Genomic DNA, 23,464 nt, shown 5'->3' on the forward strand with positions numbered 1-23,464 from the left:
TATGAAAAGTTTAATCAACAAAAGGAAAAAAATCAAACAAATAGGACTTCAATGACAAGCATATATGGAAGTGTTCAGGGACAATGTGTACTGATATCTGCATGTAATTTGAAATGCATGAAAAAAATCAGATGATTTATCAGTACAGGAATGTATTCATTTCTCCATTTTTGAAGGCTAGTTTTACCAGAGATGAACTTCTTGTCTGACAATTTTTCTTCTACCACCACCTCTAACATGGATCTCTTCATTGCCTTCTAGACCCAATAGCTTTTGATAAGAAACCAGCTGTTAATCTTAGTGTGGATACTTTGCAAATGGTGACTAACTTCTCCACTACATGATCTACATGACTTTTTTGCCCTTGGCTTTCAACAGTTTTGTGTTAATATAACTAGGTATGAACCTCGGAATTTTTCTTACTTGGAACTTGATGAATTTCTTGAATATGTAGATTAGTGTCTTCATCAAATTTGAAAAGTTTATGGGCCGGGGCTTTAGCTCAGTGGTTCTGCTGCCTGCCTCACAAGTGCAAGGACACTAGTTCAATCCCCAGTACCAGACAAAAAAAAGTTTTCAATCTTTATTTCTCCAGATATTCCTTCGGTCCATTTCTCTTTCTTCTTTCCTTCTGGAATATCTATTACATGTGTCAGTATACCTGACAGTGTTCTACAAGCTTTGTAGGTCTCTTAGGCTCTGTTCATTTTACTTCACTGTTTTTTACTGTACAGTCCTCAGACAAGATAATCTCAAGTTCATCAATTTATTTTGTGCTTTATCAAATCTGCTGCTGATCCCATGGGTATTTTATTTAAGACAATGAAATGTTCAGGTCCAGAATTTCTATTTGGTTCCTTTATATAATTTCTCTCTCTTTGCTAATAATCTTTATCTGGAGAAAAACTGTTCTGATTTAATTTAGTTGTTTCTTCTCAGATACCATTTCCATTATTTCTTTTTTCCTTTAATCAACCAAATTTTCTTTACATGTCTCCTAATTCCTTTGCAGAAAACTGGACACTTTAAATACTATAATACAGTGACTCTAACTTAAATTCTATACCTTCACCAGTGTTTCTTGTTGCCACATGTGAGCTTTAGTTTCTTGCTTACTTATACACATCACTAGGCAATTTTTGACAACAATATAGTCTGCCATCTGTGGTCACTTAAGTGTTTACTGTCATGTTAGTTTTTCCACAACTACTCTTAAGGTAACCCAGAGGAGGCCATTACTAAACAAGAACTCTAAAGCAACTTTTACACACACACACACACACACACACACACACACACACACAGAGTATATATCTCCAAAATATTAAATATAAGGCAATACAGACATGTTGAATAAACAGGAAACAGCAGGAATAGGACATTATATGAAGGGCCAAATAAAAATTCTACACAATGATTAAATTAAAAAATATACTGAATGGGGCTGACAAAAGGCTGTAAACAACATCAAGAAATCTGAAGAGAGAGCAACAGAAAATTATTCAATGGGGAAAACAAGTTTTTAAAAAAGTGAACAGTCTCAAGAGCTGTGTGCATTGATATCATACAACCCAAAATACTTGTAAATGAAGTCCCCAAAAATAAAAATTTTAAATTCCAAATTTAGTCTAAGGGGTGTGTTTATGTGTGTGCATGTGTGCATACTGGGAACCAAACCCAGAGCCTTGCCTATGCTGGATAATCACTTTAAAACTGAGTAACATTCCCAGCCCAAATATATAAAAACAAAAAATAAATTTATAGACCCACAAAACATAGCTAAAGATAAATAAAAGGAAAATCACACCGATACACATCAAAACCAAATTTCTCAAATCAAAAGAGTCGTGAAAGCAGATGAACACAAAAAGCTACAATTTAATGAATTATAGTTTCAGCTTTCACTGCTCAGATGCACTGACTGTCTTAATTCTCTGGAAATCTATTTTAAAAATGGACAATCTCACAGCACTGTAGAACAATCAAACCTAGGCAAAAAATGAGAGAGGACTTTATCCATGAAATATTGAAATTTTAAGTGTGAGATTGGTGCATTTCTATACTATGGTTAATTTTACAAAATTTTAATGTGTAACTTTTTAAATGAATTTTAATACTTTTATTCCATGAATCTTGAGAAAATTCTTGAAAGGAGGTACATATAAAAAACACTATATACAGAAGAACTATAGTTAAAACTAACTTCTGATCAGAAAGAATGGAGTCTAAAAGACAAAAGAATATCTTTAAATTGTTGAAAGAAAATGTCAACAACATTCTATATGGAGCAGTATGTTTCTTCAAAAATAAAAATAAAATCAAGACACTTTCAGATGAATTCAACATAGGAGGTCTATACTGTAATAAACACAAAAAATGGTTCAGGTTCAGAGAAACTAATAGCTGAAACTTAAAATTGTGGAAAAGAATAAAGAAATCTTCATTTCTTTAATAGGAAGTCTATAATCTTTGACAAATCAAGAAATACTAATATATGTTGATTACTTAGAAATACAGGCTGCCAGGAATGGTGGCACATCCCTGTAACCATGGCATCTTCCTGGAAGGCTGGGGCAAGAGAACTGCCTCAAATTCAAAGCCAGTATGGATAGTCACATAGTAAGCTTAAGTCTAGCCTGGACTACATAGCAAGACCCTTTAAAATTTTTTTTTTAAAAAGAAACAAATGGAGAAAGGTAAACACACACACAGGTAATATAGACAGCTAAATTAGGTAAAACCATTATAGGCAGACAGGGCCTTTGAGGAGTCAGTGCAGAAGATGAGAACACATCACAACTGTGGCTGGAGGCGCATCTGCCATAGGCCAGGCCTCAAGATAAAGATGGGATGACCAGGCCCACATGTCTCCCTGAGCAATAAGCAATAAATTAAAGATTAAACTCAACTGGTTCAATAAAGTCTAGATAGACATCAGTCAGCCAGGTGGGTGACCAGGATCTCCCAATCCATCTCTTCCTTAAAAGGTCTTTGTTCTTTCCATGTACCCTTACTAGGAGACCCGCTTCCCTATAGGGCCAATATTAACTATCCAGCTATACTTGCAATCCTGCAGGTTGATTACAGTTTGACCCACACTGTACCCACATTATGACTTTGCTATATAAATTATCCTTAACAAACAGCCTTGGTGGCAACCCACTTTTGGGTTCCCTCTTTTTTCTCTGGAGCTATCTCTCACAATAAATTTTCCAATTCTTAACTTCTATTGTTCCTTAGAATTCATTCTTCAATTTTGGGGAACATGAATTTGGCAAGTCTGACATCTAGCAGGTTGAGTTACATTTTTTCACCTATATTACATGCACACACATTCATGAAAAGCTAAAAGAATTTAAAGTAGCTAATTCAGGTATGGGAAAAGATAGGATAAGAAAATGGTTTTTATAACCCATATAAACATTATTTGACTTTCAAACAACATGTGTATGTTACTTGGATGAAATTATTTTTAAACAGGAAATTTCACGAATTTTAAATAATTCAAGAATAAATTATTAACAACAAAAATACTAAAGAATCTTTAAGTCAAATGCTCTATAACCACTGAGAGAGATGCCATTCTATCAGCTCATGGCCCCTGATCACACATCACTCTATATATTGAACTCTTTGTCAAGTGGTGCCTATTGGAGTGCATGACAGATTTTATTTGTACTGTAAAGCATAGGTTCCACACAACTCTTCATTTTATCCTTTATAATTCCCTGAAAATAATTAACTAGTAAGAGTTCATTGATAAGATAAAATCCAAAATTGTTCCACAAAAAAAACCTGTACTGAAACTAAGACTCAGTAAAAACAATTTACTACATCTTGGTCCTTTAGGGCAAGACCTACATGAGGCACTTGCACCAAGTACCTTTGAATTTAACAGAAAATTGATAATCAACAACTATATATGTGAATTTTGCATTTTGATGAGTTCTAATTTTCTAGAAACCTCTGAAAAAACAAGATTTTATTGAAAATACTTTAAACAAGATTCTAAAATTAGAACTTTCTTCAACATATATAAGGATTTAAAATTAAAGTACAAATATACTGAGAGACAAAGTAATTATTCCAAGTTTCAAAATTACATAAATACTGCCATTAGAATTATATTACCTATATTTATATTCTCAAAAGTAATTAGAGTATTTAGCTTTATGTTCCAAATTACTGAAAATATTTTTGATAATTCTAAAAAAACTGTCATGCCCTTGACAAAGTTCAATTTTAAAGAGTTACGTTAACAAAAGTAAAAATATTCTTGTCAGGTATCAATGTCAACTTCATCTCAGTTTACAATTAATGCCACCAAAGGGTTTGGTTTTCTTTTAAATTGCTCTTAACATTTATTTTGTGTTTTATAATGATTTTTAAATCTATTATTTTTACAAAAGTAATATTAGTGTTAGAGAACTAGTTATGCTTCAAGTGTTTTCCCATAATAGGCTTGCATGAGAAATAAAATACTTTTGTAATTTTATAACCTTAGAAATTAAACAAACCTGCCCTAGAATAAAAACAACCCATATGAACCGCATAGAGCAAGGTAAATTTAAGAAAATAAAAATGCAAATACGCATTTTACCAGTCTCTTGAATTTATTAACCTAAAAGGTTTAATTTCCATTTTCCTGCATCAGCTTTATTTATAAAATGTCGTGCCCTATAAATGCGCTGTTATTTTCTATAGTCAAGCACCCTCTTAACAAATCTTCTCATTAATATGTAAATTTAAAGTCAATCGGTCTTCTCCCTGACAGCCCCATGAATTCCTAGTGCACTGGATAATCGGCTTTGACTTGGCATCCTCTATTTATCATCAAAGATGTCAGTTAGAAAAATTATGGAAAACACAGTGCAATTGATATGACTGCAATCTACTTTGTCAACACTTAATTGTTCCTCAAATCATACATTTACATATAAACAGCCTAAATACTGATCTATAATGATGCAAATAAACTAAATTAAAATCTCTTCTGCCCTGAAGAAGTTTGTTTGTATATGATGTGTTCATTTGAGAACTTACTGACAAAGGTATGTGCATCAGCTCATCTCAAAAAGCACTTCCACAGATTTCCAAATCCTCACAATTTTTTTCTCCCCTTCAAGTATATTACCAAAAACAAATGTTTTTAAAAATTCAGTGAGAAGGGTGATTCTTCTCTTTGAAAAGCAAATTTAATTATAGTTGTTAGCTTACTTCAATGACTGAGCACTATGGACTAGGGCTTCAAGTTAGTTTTAACAAGAACACAATAAACAAACACACAAAAACTTATAATGGAAAACAGTAAAGGTTTTAATTTAAACAATATAATAGCATATAAGGGAAAAAACAATGGCTTGGTAATTGGGGTAACTGTTTCTAGATCTACCTTTTGTAAGCACCTTTTATCTTAGGTAGATTGTTAAAATCTGTATCTCAGTTTCTTCACCTACAAAATAGGCCTAATAATTATGACTGCCCTATAAAAATACAATAAATAAATAGTAAAGTAAAATAATACACAATAAAGTTCAACAAAGTAAGTTGCAATGTATAAAGTATCACTGCACCATTTTCATATTTTCTCTTTTTAGATAAACTGTTAAAGATGTCAATAAATGTGATATGATGACCTTTTAAAATTTTTTTACTGTATTGAGTTTATTGGCACTTTTAAAGTATACAGTACAGTTACATTCATCACTGGGATCTTATAGCTTTACATGACAGATCGGTGTTCTCATTTTTCCCCATACCCCTAAATCAATATATTTTTTATTGACATGATTTTTCCCAAATGGCCCTTGATTTACAGTAAAATGATGTTGACACAACATTTATGTGAGTGACTTTTTTATATGTGAGAGAAAATGTTAAATAAGGAAGACATCTCTCTCCTGATTCCACAAAAGTACTGGTGGCAAAAAGATAAAAAGGATGGCAGCCGCTCAGCACTGACTCTCTGGAGTACTATTCTACTTTGTTTTTCTATTCAGTAATAATCTTAGCCATTCTTTACATGGTGTGCTTTTTATATTATGTAAACCAGATGACAGAAATGCCAAATACTTAATAGTTGGTTCCAGCTATGATTTAAAATGGCTTTGTGATTCAATCTGCCAATTTCTAATCCTACAACTGCTATGTAGAGTCCTGAAGAGCTGGAAGCAACAGGAGCTCTAAGATAGAAAGCCTCTAAAATTACAAATGGATGGAATGATCACTCCAAAGTTTCTCAGGAAAACAAAGAGACAATCAGAGAAAGGCAAACATGTACTAGCAGAAAGGGGGAAAGCACGGACATGGTCCATGTGTTGATCACCTATCTGAACCTTAGTTTTATAAAAGGTACTTGAACAAAGAACTTAGCATGGATCACAACCTCTAATTTTCTTCTACAATAAAACAGTCTGCTTCTGAACAAAATATATAATTAAACATACAGGCAGAGGTATTACCTTAATTGTTCTGGGCTCAATAAGACTCATTAACTTAACAATCAAAGAACAATTCTTCTATGGATTGAGGTCAACTGATAGCACCTTAAGTTAATAAATAAAGTAAAATGGTTTCTCTAAAATAAAATTCAAACTACCAGAATAACTGAAATTAAATGGTTGTCAATAAATTGCCTCTTAAGTGTCAACCAAGAGGTTATGAAAAGTAAACTATTTTACCATATACTTTTATAACTAGAAAAAAAATTTGACCACAGTTTACTAGCGTTTTCTTTATTCTCTTCTTTTTTCTTTAAGCCAAGGAATCTTTCTCAAAAGAAATCATATGCAACATCATTTGAAAGGCCAGCCAAGCAAGGCTCAGCAGCACTGCCCCCCACCCCATACACACACAGTGGTTGTTCTGTAGCAAAACTCTAAACAGCAGCCACAGGGCCAAAAAGCATATTTGAAAAACCACTAACTTAGTTTAATAACCACAGCATTTAGAACAGTGCCAAACTCAGATGGCAAAGAGAATAAATGACCAATTCAAGTATACTAAGAATAACCAGATTTTCTCTATATATTTAATAATTAATGCTTATGCTGTTAACATGTGAAAATACAGAGTGAATATTGACCAAAGTCTTCAAATTATCTCTCAAAAGAATAAATGTATATCACAGAGTAGATTTCAACTTTTTTTGCTTTTGTATATAGCTTTGTCTATACACAAAATATATATTTAAAGATAAAGTAAAATTCAAGGAACAGAAAAGCAAAACTATAAAAACATATTTTAGAAATTTTAGAAAATACGGTAAATAAAGCATAGACTTAATTAAGCTCCAATGTCTAACAAGGGAAAGTCACTTATTTGTATATGTCTAATGAAAATCATTTGACAATGATAATCATTACATATGCCAAAAATACCTATAAACTTACAAAATAGGGGAAAAAAACTGAGCAACACTTTTCAAAGAAACTAGCTGAAGTCAAACTAATAAGCTACAAGTAACAGAAATCTCTTGTTAAACACACCATCAAAAGAACAAGATCCTTTCATCATACATGGTAACTTAATTTAGCAAAAGTGCCTTCAAAACTGTACTTTGGTCAAAGATAAATAAATCTTTGTAAATAATTTTGTAAAATAAAAGTACCCAAAGACAGGAATTTTCATCAGTTTAGGAGAGCCTTGTGGTAAAAGTTTTTGTGTATTACTAATTCAAACTATACATTAATCTTTAAGATCGAAACTAGTTGGGGCTGAGAATTTAACTCACTGGCATCACGCCTGCCCTGCAAGTGCAAAGTCCTGAGTTTGATCCCCAGTACCACAAGGGAAAAAAAAATTACAACTACTTTGTTAAAATTAAAATTGAGGGGGCCAATGGTATAGTTCAGTAGTAAAGCATGTGCTAAGCATGTGTGCAGCCCTAGGTTCAATATCCTATGCTAAATAAATAAATAATAGGGATGAAATCAACTTGACAATGTTTTGGATAAACATTTTAAATAGTTTTTAATGTCAACAAATACTAACTTAGAAAAACTGATAAAACAGTTTTATAATTATTTATAAATTTGATATTATCTAAAGCATATGTAATAAACATTTTTTCAATTTTATGTACATTTTTCTCTCACTTCAATATTACTTCTAATTAACAAAAACAAGATGTATTAAGCACTCAAGGCCTATTCATAAGTTTGCATATAAACCACTTTAACACAGTAGGGTTTTTTCTTAATCTTATATTTCTTAACTGATTCTTATAATCAGCAATACTTATAATCTATAATACATTTTACAAAGGAAAAACATCCAAGGATAAGGTACATATGGCATCTCAAAATACTTAAAAATTTCTTTAACCAAGTTTAAAATTTACATTTCATTCTTAAATATACATACTGACTGAGCTGTATCATGAACTATGCAATAAAATTAAATGTTTCTAAATTCTTACATAACAAAAAGAGCAAGACATGATTCTAATGTTAATCTGCAGAAGAAAATAAATAACTTCATTTTAAAGCATATTTATTAATTTTGCTAAGATACAACTAGTTCAAGTGGAAAAATGAAATATTTTAGAAATATAAAACTAAGAAAAATTAGCAAGTTCAACAGTATTTATCTGGGCAAGAAATTAATTATCTAAGGTAAAAAGTCACTCTATAGGGGACTAACATTATCTACTTTACAAATGAATATGTATAATAACTACAGCTCAAAGGTTTGAAACTCCTAACCAAAAAATAAAAATTGTCATGGTTTGGCAATGTCACTGTAAACACTGTATCTGCAACTATTCCTAACAAAGGCATTTTGCCAGGTGTCATACTAAAAGTTTATACACTAGGCCATTAAATATGTATCATTGGCAATGTAAAGGATCATTCTTAGATTTTTTTAAATTGCTTTTCTGCTTTTATGAAAGAACTGAGTGCTTAATAGGCAGACTTCTATATATTATTACTCTTCATTTTTGTATACATTTTTAAAGTTCTTCGTTCTCTTAGTATGCTCTGTAAGTAAAAGACTGACACTTACCTCTTTCCAAGGGCTGACAAACTGTGTACGAGCATAACGAGTTAGCATGTGGATTATGACCACCTGCCCCCACTCTTCTACGTCAACTAGTAAGTTACATAGCTTGCGGTAATTCTTGTGAATCAGGTCTATTCTATCAGGGCATACTTCTTCAAAAGCCATCACAACACTGCCAGCTACCAGCTAAAAGAGAAAAAAAATAACAACTCATTAAAAACAGTTTTCTGTCCATATTACAGTAATGTAATCAGTGTTATAACAATAAAGTATTTTCTTATTCAATTAAAATGAATGTTCTTGTTTAAATAACAAATTTTAAAGTATAGGTATCACTCAAAAAATAATTTTAATACTTGCAGTTATTACATATTAAAATAATTGTAGTTATTACATTTGGAATATTAATGCTTTCTGTACAGATGTGTCCTGATAATTTTTTATTTCATCAGGTTAAATTCCAATAAACTGTTTACACTTGGATTAAACATTAATCATTCACATTTTTAATGAACAATTCTTAAATCTAAATTGTAATCTAAAGATTCATTTCTTAGTTGCCAACAATATAATCTAAACAAAGATCACACTTCTATCAGTTTTAAGTGAAAATAGTTTCACAGTGAACTTTAAAAAAAAAATGAGAAACTCATGTTTTTAAATCAAAAATACTTCCAAATCTTATATATTACAACCCAATTTTACCAATATAATTTACAAAGTAAACACATTAGCTGAAATTTTAATAAATCATTATTACTTTTATAATAATGTGTGTCAGCTGGAATAATGTTATCCAAAAAAGACAACTTCCCCCAGGATCAATTAATGAATCATAAATGCTGGCTTTTTGGAACTATCATGCTTGTATAAGTTTTAGGTAAAACTAAGACTCCTTTAGTATGAAGATACAAGGTAAGCAGAATATATAATACACAAATATTTCTATGTATATACCACTGATGTACGTGCAGTTAGGCAACAATACAGTTCTGAAAAATAAATTAATATCATACTCTTTCTGATCACAAGGGAATCTTCATTTCTGTGACTAAAATTTCCCCAATGACTTAAAATAAGCAATTAAATAGAAATATAACTTACTGAAATGGTACTTTTTGAAAAATATTAGCTACAATGATATTCATATTTTGAGTGTTTTCCCCCTACTTGGCCAACATTTAGTTTATTAATATGCAACCAACAATACAATCGAAAGAAAACAGCTCAGAATATAGACTTGCTATTATGCTAAACAAGTTTCAAGTCCTGTGGGGATTTTATGAATTACCAATCAGTATAAACGTGAAGCCGCATTTATTGACTCCAGCCCTGCCCATGTACTGGTGCCTGCTGGCCCCAGCATGTATGCACCTCAATCGAAAAAGCAAAGAATTGATTATTTGTGTGAACTAAATAAAAATGCATCATATGTATAATTTTCTATTTGCTATTGATATGGAAAGTTAAGTGCACGTTTTCAACTCCACATTTTTATGTCTTCTACATAAATTACTTTTCAAAAATTATTCTGTGATAATCGTATTTCTTTAAGACTACAATTAGTAAAATTTTAAAATCTCTTAAAACAACTAAATTTGCAATATCAGACTGCATAATTTATGATTTGTGAGATATAAACATTTCTATATTTATACATATACCAATATTACAATATTTATATCAATTGGTAAAGCATGTTAAAAGATAAAAATAAAGCACCCCTTCCTTAGAATTTATGAAATTAACTAAACAGCTTTAATTTTAAAAATGCTACATAAAGTTATTATACATAAACCTAGAAATTTTTTCTCCAAATGTGTTTAGACACTTAACAATTAAATGGAAAATCAGCTACCACAAAGTATTAAATTTACTAAACCAAAAGTTGTGAGTATTTGGCTGGGAGTTTTTAGCTCAGTGGTTTCACTGCCTGCTTCACAAGCGCAAGGACTCCTTTAATTTTAAAAATGCTACATAAAGTTATTATACATAAACCTAGAAATTTTTTCTCCAAATGTGTTTAGACACTTAACAATTAAATGGAAAATCAGCTACCACAAAGTATTAAATTTACTAAACCAAAAGTTGTGAGTATTTGGCTGGGAGTTTTTAGCTCAGTGGTTTCACTGCCTGCTTCACAAGCGCAAGGACTCAAGTTCAATCACTGGTAAAAAAAAAAAAAAAAAATTGTAAGTATAGAACAAGTGCAATTACTTCTTGGCCTTTTAGCTAAGATCAAGTGTAGAACAACTGCAAAGCACTAACACATTCTCAAGTAGTACCAAATATCATTAAAAGAAAAAGAAAGTATGTAAATACAAATAAGGCTTGAAGAAACATTAAAATAATTAGAAAAAATGTAAAGAAAGTACATCTACAAAACAAAAACTGCCCATTTTGGATATTTACTTCATTGCACAGTTTTAATAATTTGACCTTAGGCTAAACACTAGCAGAAGAATTGGTAATTTTGGTCGATTAAGTGTTCAATATTCTATAAAACACTCAGAATTAAAATAAAATGATCTACTCAGATTTTAAAACCAAAAGTATTGGTTTCCAAAAAGCAAACAGTTAATTTCCATCTCACTATGTCAATAGTAGCTTTTCATATAAGAGGAAACATAAATCACTCCAACAAAACTAGCAATGAGCTCATCAAATTCAAATGCAGTTTTCCATTTATGTATTTTTTATATTAAAGCAATAAACATGGTTCATTTATCTCCCCTTGGTTGCCACGTTTTTCTGTGCTGTTGCTATGAACTTCAGCCATTAGCTGTGCTCCAAGGTAAACTACATGAACCATCAACAAGAGTGACACCCCATCTACGGGGTTCATATTTTCTCCAGATTATCTATGTTAGTTGACAAGCTGGTAATGAAAAAAATCACACTAAGCAAATGGTTCCTCTAATAACAATAAATTTTCTATAAAATTATGAAGGGTACAAAACGTTTCCTTGCATCTATTTTGTCATGAATTCTAATTAACGTTGCAAAAACCTGAGAGTGCTGGGTCATCACAAGAAGTGCATCAAGGTTTGATTGATAATATGGTATAAGTTGGCCAATGCTGCCACGATTTTCTTTCCTTAAATTAATGGCCATCCAACCCGCCCTAATCATACAGCCCAAATGATATTCCCCTTCTTATTTCAATTTTCTTGAGGCATGGAAAATAGGAAAGATCAGTCATTTATCTTCTAATAGCTGGATAATAGATCTATCACAATAAAACATCTGCACAAACTCAAGGGTGTATTTTCTTTGCCCATAACAGTGAAGCTTTTACCAACATTAAATCAATAACTTATAAAATGGTGTCTTACTTCTATGCTTTATCTATGAGCTACCAATCTATTCATTTTACACAATATTGCAGCTAAAATTAAGGAGAGGAAACTTTATTTCAACAAAATATATAAACAACTCAGTTTTTCAGTAGGCACTACCTAATTTATCTTCGTAAGAAATTCTGTTTTCTGGAAGAAATTTAAATGCTATTAAAAAGATTTATTTGAAATTAATCTCAAAAGACAAGGAAATAAACACTGTACTGCTTTTGAGGCATTTTAAACAAGAAATGTCCACTTCAATCTCTAATTGCCCATCAAATATAGACTTCTCTATTTTAAAGGAAAACATAGTATTAAATTCATAAGTGAACATTAGCAAAGGTTTGTAAAAAGAGTTAAAAATTTTCAAAACATTGAATTGAGAAGGCAGACAAAAACAGTGAAAATCTAGTAATATACAATAAAATTATAAACAAAAATATAATAAAAATTACATGAACAAAAATTATAACATTTGATCATAATGACAAAATAGAAATAAAATGTTTCCTTATAATTTCATTGGGAAAAATTGTAAGGTTTTTGTAACAGGGATATAGAGACTGGGACTGTAGTTGTCCAACAGACAATTTAAAGCAGACAAAAAGTTGGTTTCTCTGTCTTCATTTCATTGTCTCCTTTAGCACCTTAAAACTTTGAGTCAGATTCCTGCTAATCTCTGCAAATAGGCATGTTAACCACTTAAAGAGTATATGCTTAAAAACTGTACATATGAGGCTTATTATCCCTAAATTTATCTAATTTACCTCATTCCCCTTCAAAATTGAGGCAATATTTATTTACAAGGATATCCAACTGCCAAGTTTTTACAATGTCCTTTTCTGGACCTCTGCAGTGTTGCCTTGAAGTCTCCAGTTACTGCCCTAAATCAAGTTACTTTAGTCTTCCAGAAAAGCAGAGCCTCAGAGACCAACCCACATTGAGGTCAGTGCCCCCACTGCTACCCCAAAGCAGAAGCAATCATCTCAGAGGGAGTGGACTAAGTCCTCAAGCCACGAGGACTTCTCTGGAGAAACCTCGTAGAGCCAGTCCTGAGACAATGTGAACCACACCATAGCTTAATCAGGACTACCTACCCTACCAGGTTCAAAAACAGACCAGCTATACAAAGGCCAAACTCCTGCCTTTGCTGTAAAAACTCAATGTTTATAGCAGCCCCTAGAAACAGATCTTGACACAGAGAGTCTCTGTCCTTCCCAGCAAGGCCATGCTGGTCAAAGGTCCTTTCCAGTACTTATCTCCCTGTCTGGCATTTTGGAATGGGTGACCAGTCTGTCGGGACCTCTTAGCTGAGGTTTTCTCCCTCAAACTCTAGTAATAATATTGAAAAAGATTCCTTGTAGATCCAGAAAAGACTGCGGGAAAGAGACATAAAGGAAGGAAAAGACAGGACATCTTGGAAAAGGACTTTTGAGAAGGGGGGAAAAAAGATTAAAAAGAAGCAAGGGAAGAGATGTTCTGTGAGGTAATGGGAAAAAGAATTTAGAGGGGGAAATTTAGAATCTTTCAAGATACATTTAAGAATAATCTAACATGTGCCCCTTCCTGGGCATGCCCTCCCTGCAAAAAGACACCGTAGAAAAGAAAAAAATTTTTTGCTATTGTGTGAGGGTGTTCTTATACTCAGAATTTTGCAAGCTACTGCAAAATGAGACCACCAACCCTATTTAGAGAAATGTAAAGATGCAAGCGATATAAGTACGAAAATAGAAAATGAAAATCAAAGCAATCCAACTGGTAAAAATTTCCCACAAAAAAATCAAGGACAAGACCAAAAGGAAACTGTAATATATAACACACTTCAGCGAATTAAATACTCTCAAAGAAGCATTGGAAAATAGAAAAGAGTGAGCATGAATCAAAATTCAAAAACAACAGAAAATAACAAAAGAAATCGGAATGAAATGAAACAGTAGTTGATGGAAACCAAAAGAAATTCAAAGTAAAGGGATATAATTTAGTAAGGAGCATTAAAGAAAAGTAGAAAAAGAACTAGAAGAATGAAAATGAGATAAAGAAGTAAAAATGTTTATAGAGACAGCAGTTAAAATATAAGGCAGGCAAAAAAGGTCCAACTTATGTAAAATTTGATTCTCCAAAGAAAGTAACAGTTGAATATTATTATCAAAAACTATAATCTTAAAAAAAAAGCATTTTGCCAGAAATAATACTTGCACACTTTGAGATGTTCACTGGTTACCAGGAAAAAAACAGACTCACATCAACTAACTTTAAATATCTTACAAAACTATTTTCTTTCAAAAGTAAAGAAAAGCCTCAGGACCATATTACTAAGTACAAACACAATACAAGCTTCCTTTAGACTGAAACAAGGCAACAGTGCTCATCATCTATTAAATGCTACACTGACAGTATCTGCCAGAATAATTACACGAGAGAAGCTAGAGTCCTAGGAACTAGAAAAGGAGGTAAAACTATCTCAATTTTTAGATGTCATCCTATTAAAAAAAAGGAGAATGAATAAGTAAATCAAGTAATAAAATAAAAGCTACACATTTTGAGACCAAAACTTATGAAAACTTAGCACACACAGATACTTAGTGGCTAAATGGTAGAATCTCAGACAAATTCAACGGTAATTCTTTTTTTTAATTCTTAAGTTTATTGGTACATTTTAGGTATACAACATGATGACATTCATCAGTAGGAATTTGTACCTTTACATGATATATCTTGTTTCTTCAACTATAATTCTTAAGGCTACAGTTTTCATCTATGAAAAAATGTATCCTGTTGGAAAGACATGCACGCGGTCGATCGCGCGTGCGCGCGCACGCGCGCGCGCGCACACACACACACACACACACGCACGCACTTTACATTCCAACAAATTCCTTGTTGTCTATGGACAAGAAATAATAGGAAGCTACATTAAAAGGAGGGATCTATTTCTTATAGGTCTTACTAGTCTCCACAGTACTTAGCAAATGTCCTGTAGACAAAAAGCAACTCTATTTTTTAAAAAAAGAAGAACTTACTGAGAAAAACATAACTTTCTAAGAGAGACAGAAGGAAGGTGTTGCCCCAAAACTCAGTACTTAAAATTACCATAATTAAGTATATCACAGTATCAGTAATATGGCTTAATATCCAGGTCTTAGAAGCAGATAGAATGTCTGTCATATATAGAAGACAAAAGGATCATTCTGTTTTTTCTTTTTTTCCTCGTTTATTGAATTAATTGGATTATAGAAAAGTGCAATAAAGATTTCTGTTACACTCTAGACTAAAACAAAGTTGCTATGCCTAGAAATGAAATTCTAAGTACAAACTCCCTGTGATGGAGAGAGGAGTAGAAAGAGGAGAGCAAGGGAATGTAAACAGAATTAAGATATATAATATATAGGTACCTACTCCCCATGATGAATGTAATTATTAGGTACTGCAAACATGTACTAATAAAAATAAAAATTAAAAAAAGAAAAAAATACAGTACTATCAAAGACATATCATTTAAAAATTATTAAAGGATTTTTAAATGCTCACTAAAATATTCTCTTAATGACCAAAAAAGTTCTAAAGGAGGAGTAAGAAACAAAAAATACACAAGACACAGAAAAACAAGAAAAATGGCAAGTGAAGATCTAAGTATCTAATGTGGATGAATTAGACAAGCCAATCAAAAGGTCACATTGTCAGCTGTATTAAAAGACAAGAGGCCAACAATATGCTATCCACAGGAGGCATACAATAAATAAAAATAAAAATTACAAACAGGTTGAAGGTGTAATTTAAACAGCAATCTTAAGAAAGCTACAATGGCTGTCTTTACGTCAGACAAGAGACTTTAAAACAAGTGTTACTAGAGATAAAGAACTTTTTTTTTTTTTGGTACCAGGGATCAAACTAATGTCCTTGCGCTTGCAAGGCAGGCGGCAAAACCACTGAGCTAAATCCCCTGCCAAGAACATTTTATAATAAGAAAAATTTATAAATATATATGCAACAACATCAGAGCTCCTACATATATGAAACAAACACTGGTAGAACAGAACAGAGACTTCAATATCCCACTTTCAGTAATGGGTAGAATCATTAGATATAACAGCAACATAGAGACAGCAGATTTGAACAACTCTATAAAAAAAAAATTAGACCTAAGAGACATGTATGGAACACTCTACCCAACAAAAGCAGAATACATATTCTTCCCAGGTGAACACCGAACATTCTCCAGGTCAAACCATATGCTAATCCATAAAACAATAGCTAGACAGTAATTACTATAATACTGTCTTACATGGCTGCTGCACATAGATATCATGTATTTCTGGGTGATAGCATTCTAAAATGAGCTGGGATCCTTTTCCTCAGTAGTTTCAAGTCATTAAGTGGGCACAGAAGCTCCACTAGACCCTCCAGTGGCCTGCTTCCAGAGCCTACAGGTCAGTTCTGCTCTTAGATCTTGCTCTCATTCACTACACACAAAAAATACGGGTTGAAACAGGAGGAGGAGAGTATATTCCTAAAGGATTACTCTTTTTAATCAGAAAGATAATTCCTAGGATTAAATAAAACAAACATGTACTGATGAAAATGATTTCATAGTTTTAAAAACATTTTAATAACATGCCCCTCTAATTTTTCAGTATCTCTTTAACATTTCTTAAACAATTATTTGTTCTTAGGTGACTCGGCCTTTAAAAAGCCTAATAAATTACTGAAAACCTAGCCAGGCATGGTGGCACACGCCTGTAATGCCGGCACTTGGGAAGCTGCAGCAGGAGGATCGCCACAAGTTTAAGGCCAGCCTAGACTACACAGTGAGTTCAAAGCCAGCCCGAGCTACATAGTGAAACCCTGTCTCAAAAAACCAAAACAACAAACAAACAAAATAAACGAAAACTTAAATTTTAAAAGCAGTCAACAATTTAGCCAAAGATTAAACAAAAAGATGTCCCTCCCATCTTACTCTTCATCAAAGTCTGATAATGCAATATGCAACAAACCAAAATTCCAACGGCAGATACTTCTCATTACGTGGGAAGTTTTATTCTTTAAAATTTTTTAAATAGACATGAGTTCCATTAATATTCACAGCATTTTGAATTCAATGACAATAATTATATCACCAATACAATAGCAAATGATACTATGTAAATAAAGCTCAATTTTACTATACTTTAATGACATAAAGATATCACTTACTGTGCTTTTATCTCTCAAAAGTTTTTCAATTACTTCAATTAACATTTCCTTTTGCTCTGGATCAAGACTAAAATATAAAAAGAAAAGTCACATTAATTTTTTCCCCTTTAATTCGCTTTAAATAATGCCCATCATTTTATGGTTGCTGAAAGCTTTTAAAAAGAGAAGGGGGAAAAGAATAATTTCAAGATAGATAAAACCAAAATTAAAGTAAAATGGGATGGTTTTTCTGAGAAATGTGTCCTTACCTTTTGCTCTAAATTGTCTACATGAAGTAAAACTTGCCATTAATACCCTTGCCATTAAGAAAGTATTTAAAGGACAATTTCACTTCTTAAAAAAGGTGGAAAACTTCAAGAGAGTAATTGCAAGTAGATAAACCACAAATTTCTTTTTCAACTGGGGTGGGAATTAGATAGCAAATATTTTTTACAATAATACAAAATTACCAAAAACAAATTTAAAATTTACAAATAAATTAAATTTAGTATTTACAAAAAAGAATTTTGTAACACACTAGTTCACTAACGCAGACATCCATTATAAAACCTCCGATCTTAAACCTATAAAAAAAATAAGAGGCAGTAAAAGGTTAAAACATTTGACACACGAAATTAACAGGTGGTATTGAACTACTAAGTGTGCAAGCTCAAGGCAGGGAAAACAGGAGCAGAGGCTGAAAACTAAACTGCAGCTACTAATAAATACACTTCTAAACTATTACAGTTTAAAAACTTTGGATCTTATCCTACATTTATGAAAAGAAAATATAATGTGTGAAAAGCATAAAACTTTCCCTGAAGTTAACCTAAGAATATGAGTTTGGACCTTTTTACAAACATTATGCAAGCTTATTGTTAACCACTTAATTATATGAACATTCAAACATCTAAACCTTTCTAATTCAAACTTCAGCTCAAATTTCCTTTTTCCAAGCAAAGTCCTCACTTTACATTTTATTGATATCTTTACTTTCTGGTAGATTTATAACATGATGGCCCCTGACCCATCAAGACATTATTAATGGGCTTCTGCAAATATGTACATAGCATTAGTTGCTTATCCTTCCTCTACTTTGTGATATGTTATTCAAAGTAAGTAACCACCCTCTAACTTTATATATCGAATGCACACAGAACAACATGGATATTAAAACAAATACACAGTCTCAAAGAAGCTTGTAAAATAAATGGTATTAGAAAGTAATACTAAACTGTGGTAGATAATTTTATTCAGACAATGTTTTCCACAGAGATCAAGGTACTGCATGGTATTCATTAAAATGTCATAGAAATATAGGGTGGCACTATATTTAAAAATCACTTTTAAAATATATTTAATAAAACAGCTCTGCAAAATAATCAGACTTCAAGAAAGTAGCAAGAGGAACAAAGACGGAAGAAAAAGAAAGGTAAGTGAACTCTAAGGATAATACACTTAAAATTTTACTATACAATAAAGGGGGAATCTCAATTGTCTTATAAGACACTCACGCCTAGATGAGACAAGACTACAAATGAGAATTCAAATTCTGATTAAAGTTACAAAAATCTCTAAGTCATCATAGGCCCTAACAGGCCTACAAATAACCTGTGGGGATCTCTAAAACCAAATCAAAATAAAAGATGTACAAAGAGCATTTGTAGGAGGAAAAAATCAGACACTGAATTTACTTAGCATAAGGACAAATTAATTGTAAGAGCTAGTAACATAAGCTTCTACTCTGGTCTGTAACATTCTGTGTCACATTATGGGTCTTCAGCATTATTAAAAGCACACCTACCTGTACAGTTTCTGTATTGCATGGGCTGCATTCTTCCTGACATATGGTGATAAGTCAGCAGAAGCTTCCTTAATAGCAAGCATCATGATAGGCACAATTATTGGTACCCTAATACTTGAGAGAACTCTCAAAGCACTTGCACGAATTAATTGGTTTGGGTCCTGAAAATAGTGCAAAACATTCATCAAAATTGCAAGTTTACAATGTTAAAAAGACATCAATAAGTACATACAGGGTATAATACAACAATAACATAAGAAAGCTTCTTAATTTAAAATTAATAAACAGCATATGGAAATGGGTAAAGAAAAAAAGAAGTGGGACCAGGGATTTAGCTCAGTGGTTCCACCACCTGCCTCACAAGCACAAGGATAAAAAAAAAAAAAAAAAAAAAAAGTGAATGTTTATTTCTCAATGTCTGTAGAAAATTAATGGTCAAAATTCAACTTGACAGTTTATTAAAAATTGGGCTAGGATTTTAGTGTTTCATAATAAAATGCTATATGTCATAAAAGTTATCTTTAAAATGTTTTATGTCTCCTCTGCACATTTTCAACAACTAGCTGGTATAATGATACACACACAGTTCTTTAGTGTAAGATTAATAATTTTACTGGACATAAAGAAACACAGAAACTGCAACTTATTTGGTAAGGTTCTACTTGGTTGTATAAATTATTTTCTGAGGGTACTGCATAGGCACTATGGGAGGTCTTTTTAACTTTCAAGACACTACTGGGCTATTTAGTGGATTATTGCTCTACTTCTTTAAATGACACACCTTCAACTGTGCAGAAACTGTGTAGTTATTGCCTGCATACTCTATCATTTACCTTCAGGGCTCGCTGAAAAGTGCTTATGGACAGGAGTGCCAGATCCTGCTGTTCCTCAGCATAGCGGACCAGGTAAACATACACCAACTTCTTAATCTGTTAAAAAAAAAAAAAGTTTACTCCTAGACAGAGTGAAAACTGAAACTCAGTACTTTCATACCAAAATTCATTCTCAATTTGCCTCAAGTAAACAACTTCATCTGTTCACAGCTTAGATTTTCAAATAAAAATAATATTTTATGGGATGAGCAGCAACAGAAAAAACTTAATAATCCAATCCATCAGAGCAAATTCCTAAGTGCCCCTTCCTTTCAAAGGAATGTTTTAATCCCTGAGCAAAACTCATACAGGAGTTTTAAAATATTAGCTGGTTTGCAGAAATATTTCAAAATCAAAGATACAAATAACAGAAAAAAACATAGGGTATAATATTTTATCTCTGACTCACTTTTCACTATTCATAATTTCATAAACAAAAGTAAAAAATGTGCTCACCTTCTGTGGCCTCATAATTATTAGTAAACATGCTAACAAACAATTTAAGTTGATAATACTCCAATCATCTATATTATATGGACATGGTTATAGGTGAAACTAATTGAAAGAGTAGGGGAACAGCGGAGGGAAGAAAGGGAGAAGAGAGAGGAGGGGAGAGGGCAGAAGAATGGGAAGGGGAGGAGGGGGCAAGATATATTTGCAAGAAGGAATTTCCAATTGGTCTTCAGTGTTGAATAGTTCCATGAAATCTGTTTTTGGGTACTGGAGATCGAACTCGGGACCTTGCACTTGGAAGGCAGGCAGCAGACCCAATGAGCTAAATCCCTAGCCCAGTTTCATGAAATCTTAAAGGCAAAATCTAAAGTCCTTAACCCAGTACCAAATACATTTTATAATCTGCCCCAAAGTTCTTTCCAGGCAAACAGAAACAAACCCCAAAGTACATAGCTTGTACTTTGGTCTCAAATTCCACTCAGGTTATTTCCATAAGGTATCACTTTCACCTTAAACTCCACTTACCAAAATCTTGTATGAGAGCAAAACTTAAATAATTAAATGCCACTTAACATATGAGCAGTAAAATAAATTAGAAAATGCCCATGCAACGTATTATGCAGCTAACATAAAGTACATCTGTATTTGACACAAAATATGTCCCCATAAAAATATTTTAAAGTGTAAAATATTACATATTGTTTGATCTCATTTGTCTACTAAAAGAAAAGATGAACAAACACTAGTATATATTATCCAGTCTAAGATACACTACAGGTTATAAGATGTACTATTACTATAAGATGTGGACCACAAAAGAAAGAACAACAAAAACCCTACCAACAGTTGTTAAACCCCAACTGCAGAAACTTTAAAATGAAATAAAATATGGACATAACACAGTAATAACAGCAAATACTATTATTCTTGTTTTATAGATGAGGAAACAGAAACACAGAGTAGTTAGGTAACTTGACCAAGACCCTATCTGTGAAATGAAAGCCAAGATTCAAATCAAGCAGGAATTGACCAAGGACTTAGCTCTGTGGTGCCGCTGCCTGCCTTGCAAGCACAAAGTCCCGAGTTCTATCCCAGGTACCAAAAAAAAAAAAAAAAAATAGACAAATCAAGTAGGCATAAAAGCTGAGACAACTTTGTAACAAAATGTTAAAGGTACTATCTCTGGATTATATAACCAGTAACTTAATACTCTTAATACTTTTCTAACTTAATTTTTATAAGGAATATTAATTAATTTGGTGATCAAAAAAACAATAAAGATAGTTTCACTTTAAGGGTGAGTCTTATCTCTCCAGATGTTCTCCAACACAAATAGTATTTTCTCTGACTTTAACACCATTTTAAACTTTTTCATTTAAAATACTTTTGAGCCGGGCATGGTGGTGCATGCCTGTTACCACAGCACTTGGGAGGCTGAGGCAGGAGGATCGCTGAGACTTTGAGACCAGCCTGGACTACGTAGTGAGTTCTAGGTCAGTCTTAACTACATAGTGAGACCCTGTCTCAAAAAAAAAAAAAAAACCAAAAACAACTTTTGAACTTATAATAATATTTTTTGAAGTTTTCACATTCCTAGGAAAGTAATAGCTTTTTCTATATTCTTGGAAACACATAAGCACCATAATTGCTTTAAACCTGTTCAAGGAATAAACAAAAACTCACCTGGATGAATAAGCTTTTAAATCAATCTGTACCAGCTCCCTAGCTTGAGAAAGTTATCCAGGAACAAACTCCCTTCAGCAAATACACCTCTGAGTGACAGTCAACAGCAGTCTCAGGCAGATGATCCTGATCCACTGAAGACCTGAGGTCTACCTTTCCCAAAAATCCATCATAAGATCAGCAATCTCTGCTCAGAGAAACCGCCTCAAAGCACAAGTCTTATCTCAGGTTTGAATTGCATGTTTCACCATCCTTCAACATAACCTATAGAAAAGTTCCAAGATTAATCTACTGAAGGCCCTGAAATAGCCTTCACCTGTACTTTTCAACTAACACTAAAATTATCAAATTCAGAAAATTTAACAGCAATGCAATCCTATTATCTAATAAATCCATATTAAATCTACCAATAATATTCTATTTTTATAGCATTTTATTTCCTGATTCAGGATCCCAAGTTATACTTAAGCTTTCATATCTTGTTTTGTTTTCCTAAAAGCATCTTTGTCATTCTGGCCAGTATTAAATTTAATTAGAAAATACAGAATATGAAAAAAACTTTGCCTGGGTCACCTTTTGTTTTTCACCTCAGTTTGCTTTAACTCCCAGCTAGAATTTATTGAGCACATGAAATCAAGTTTACACTATATTATTCATTTAATTCTCATATCTACCCTAAGTACAATTATCATCTTCATTGAGAAAAAAGGAAAGTAGGGCCAGGGATTTAGCTCAGTGGCACTGCACCTGCCTCACAAGCACAAGGTCCTGAGTTTGATCCCTGGTTCCAAAAAATAAGAGGAAAATAAGGGACAGAAGTTTATGTAGTTTGCCCAAAGTCACAGAATCAGCAAGTGACAGAATCAAGATGCCACCTAGGAAGACAGGGGGACATTCCCAGCTATATGTGTGGCCAACAAGGGAAGTCCTCAGATCTTTCATTTCTATTATCAATGATCTTTCCATCTAAATTTGCAGTCAGACTCTGCAAACTTTATTGTGTTCAAATCAGTGCTCTCAAACTTCAGAATTTGCATAATCCAAAAATAAACATATATATGAAAAACTGCCCCTTAAATTATCACAAATGACCTTAGGAAAAAAAAAGGCTTCCAAAATTAGGTTATATAGTTCATCAA

The 23,464-nt window shown here is 32.5% G+C and overlaps 1 protein-coding gene across 2 annotated transcripts in view; it reads right to left on the minus strand.

The window, feature by feature from the left end:
• Positions 1-23,464, minus strand: part of Ap3b1 (adaptor related protein complex 3 subunit beta 1) — a 234,124-nt gene that overhangs the window by 158,101 nt on the left and 52,559 nt on the right. For both annotated transcript variants that reach the window (XM_010619098.1, XM_033761506.1), the window contains exons 4-7: positions 20,151-20,246; positions 19,318-19,478; positions 17,535-17,601; positions 9,007-9,189 (exon numbers count right to left, since the gene is read on the minus strand). In XM_010619098.1, the coding sequence (XP_010617400.1) occupies positions 9,007-9,189; positions 17,535-17,601; positions 19,318-19,478; positions 20,151-20,246 (507 nt within the window). The remainder of the gene's footprint in view (positions 1-9,006; positions 9,190-17,534; positions 17,602-19,317; positions 19,479-20,150; positions 20,247-23,464) is intronic.

This window comes from Fukomys damarensis, unplaced genomic scaffold (genome assembly GCF_012274545.1).
Source record: "Fukomys damarensis isolate Sample0158 unplaced genomic scaffold, DMR_v1.0_HiC HiC_scaffold_1, whole genome shotgun sequence".
NCBI classification, from domain to species: domain Eukaryota; kingdom Metazoa; phylum Chordata; class Mammalia; order Rodentia; family Bathyergidae; genus Fukomys; species Fukomys damarensis.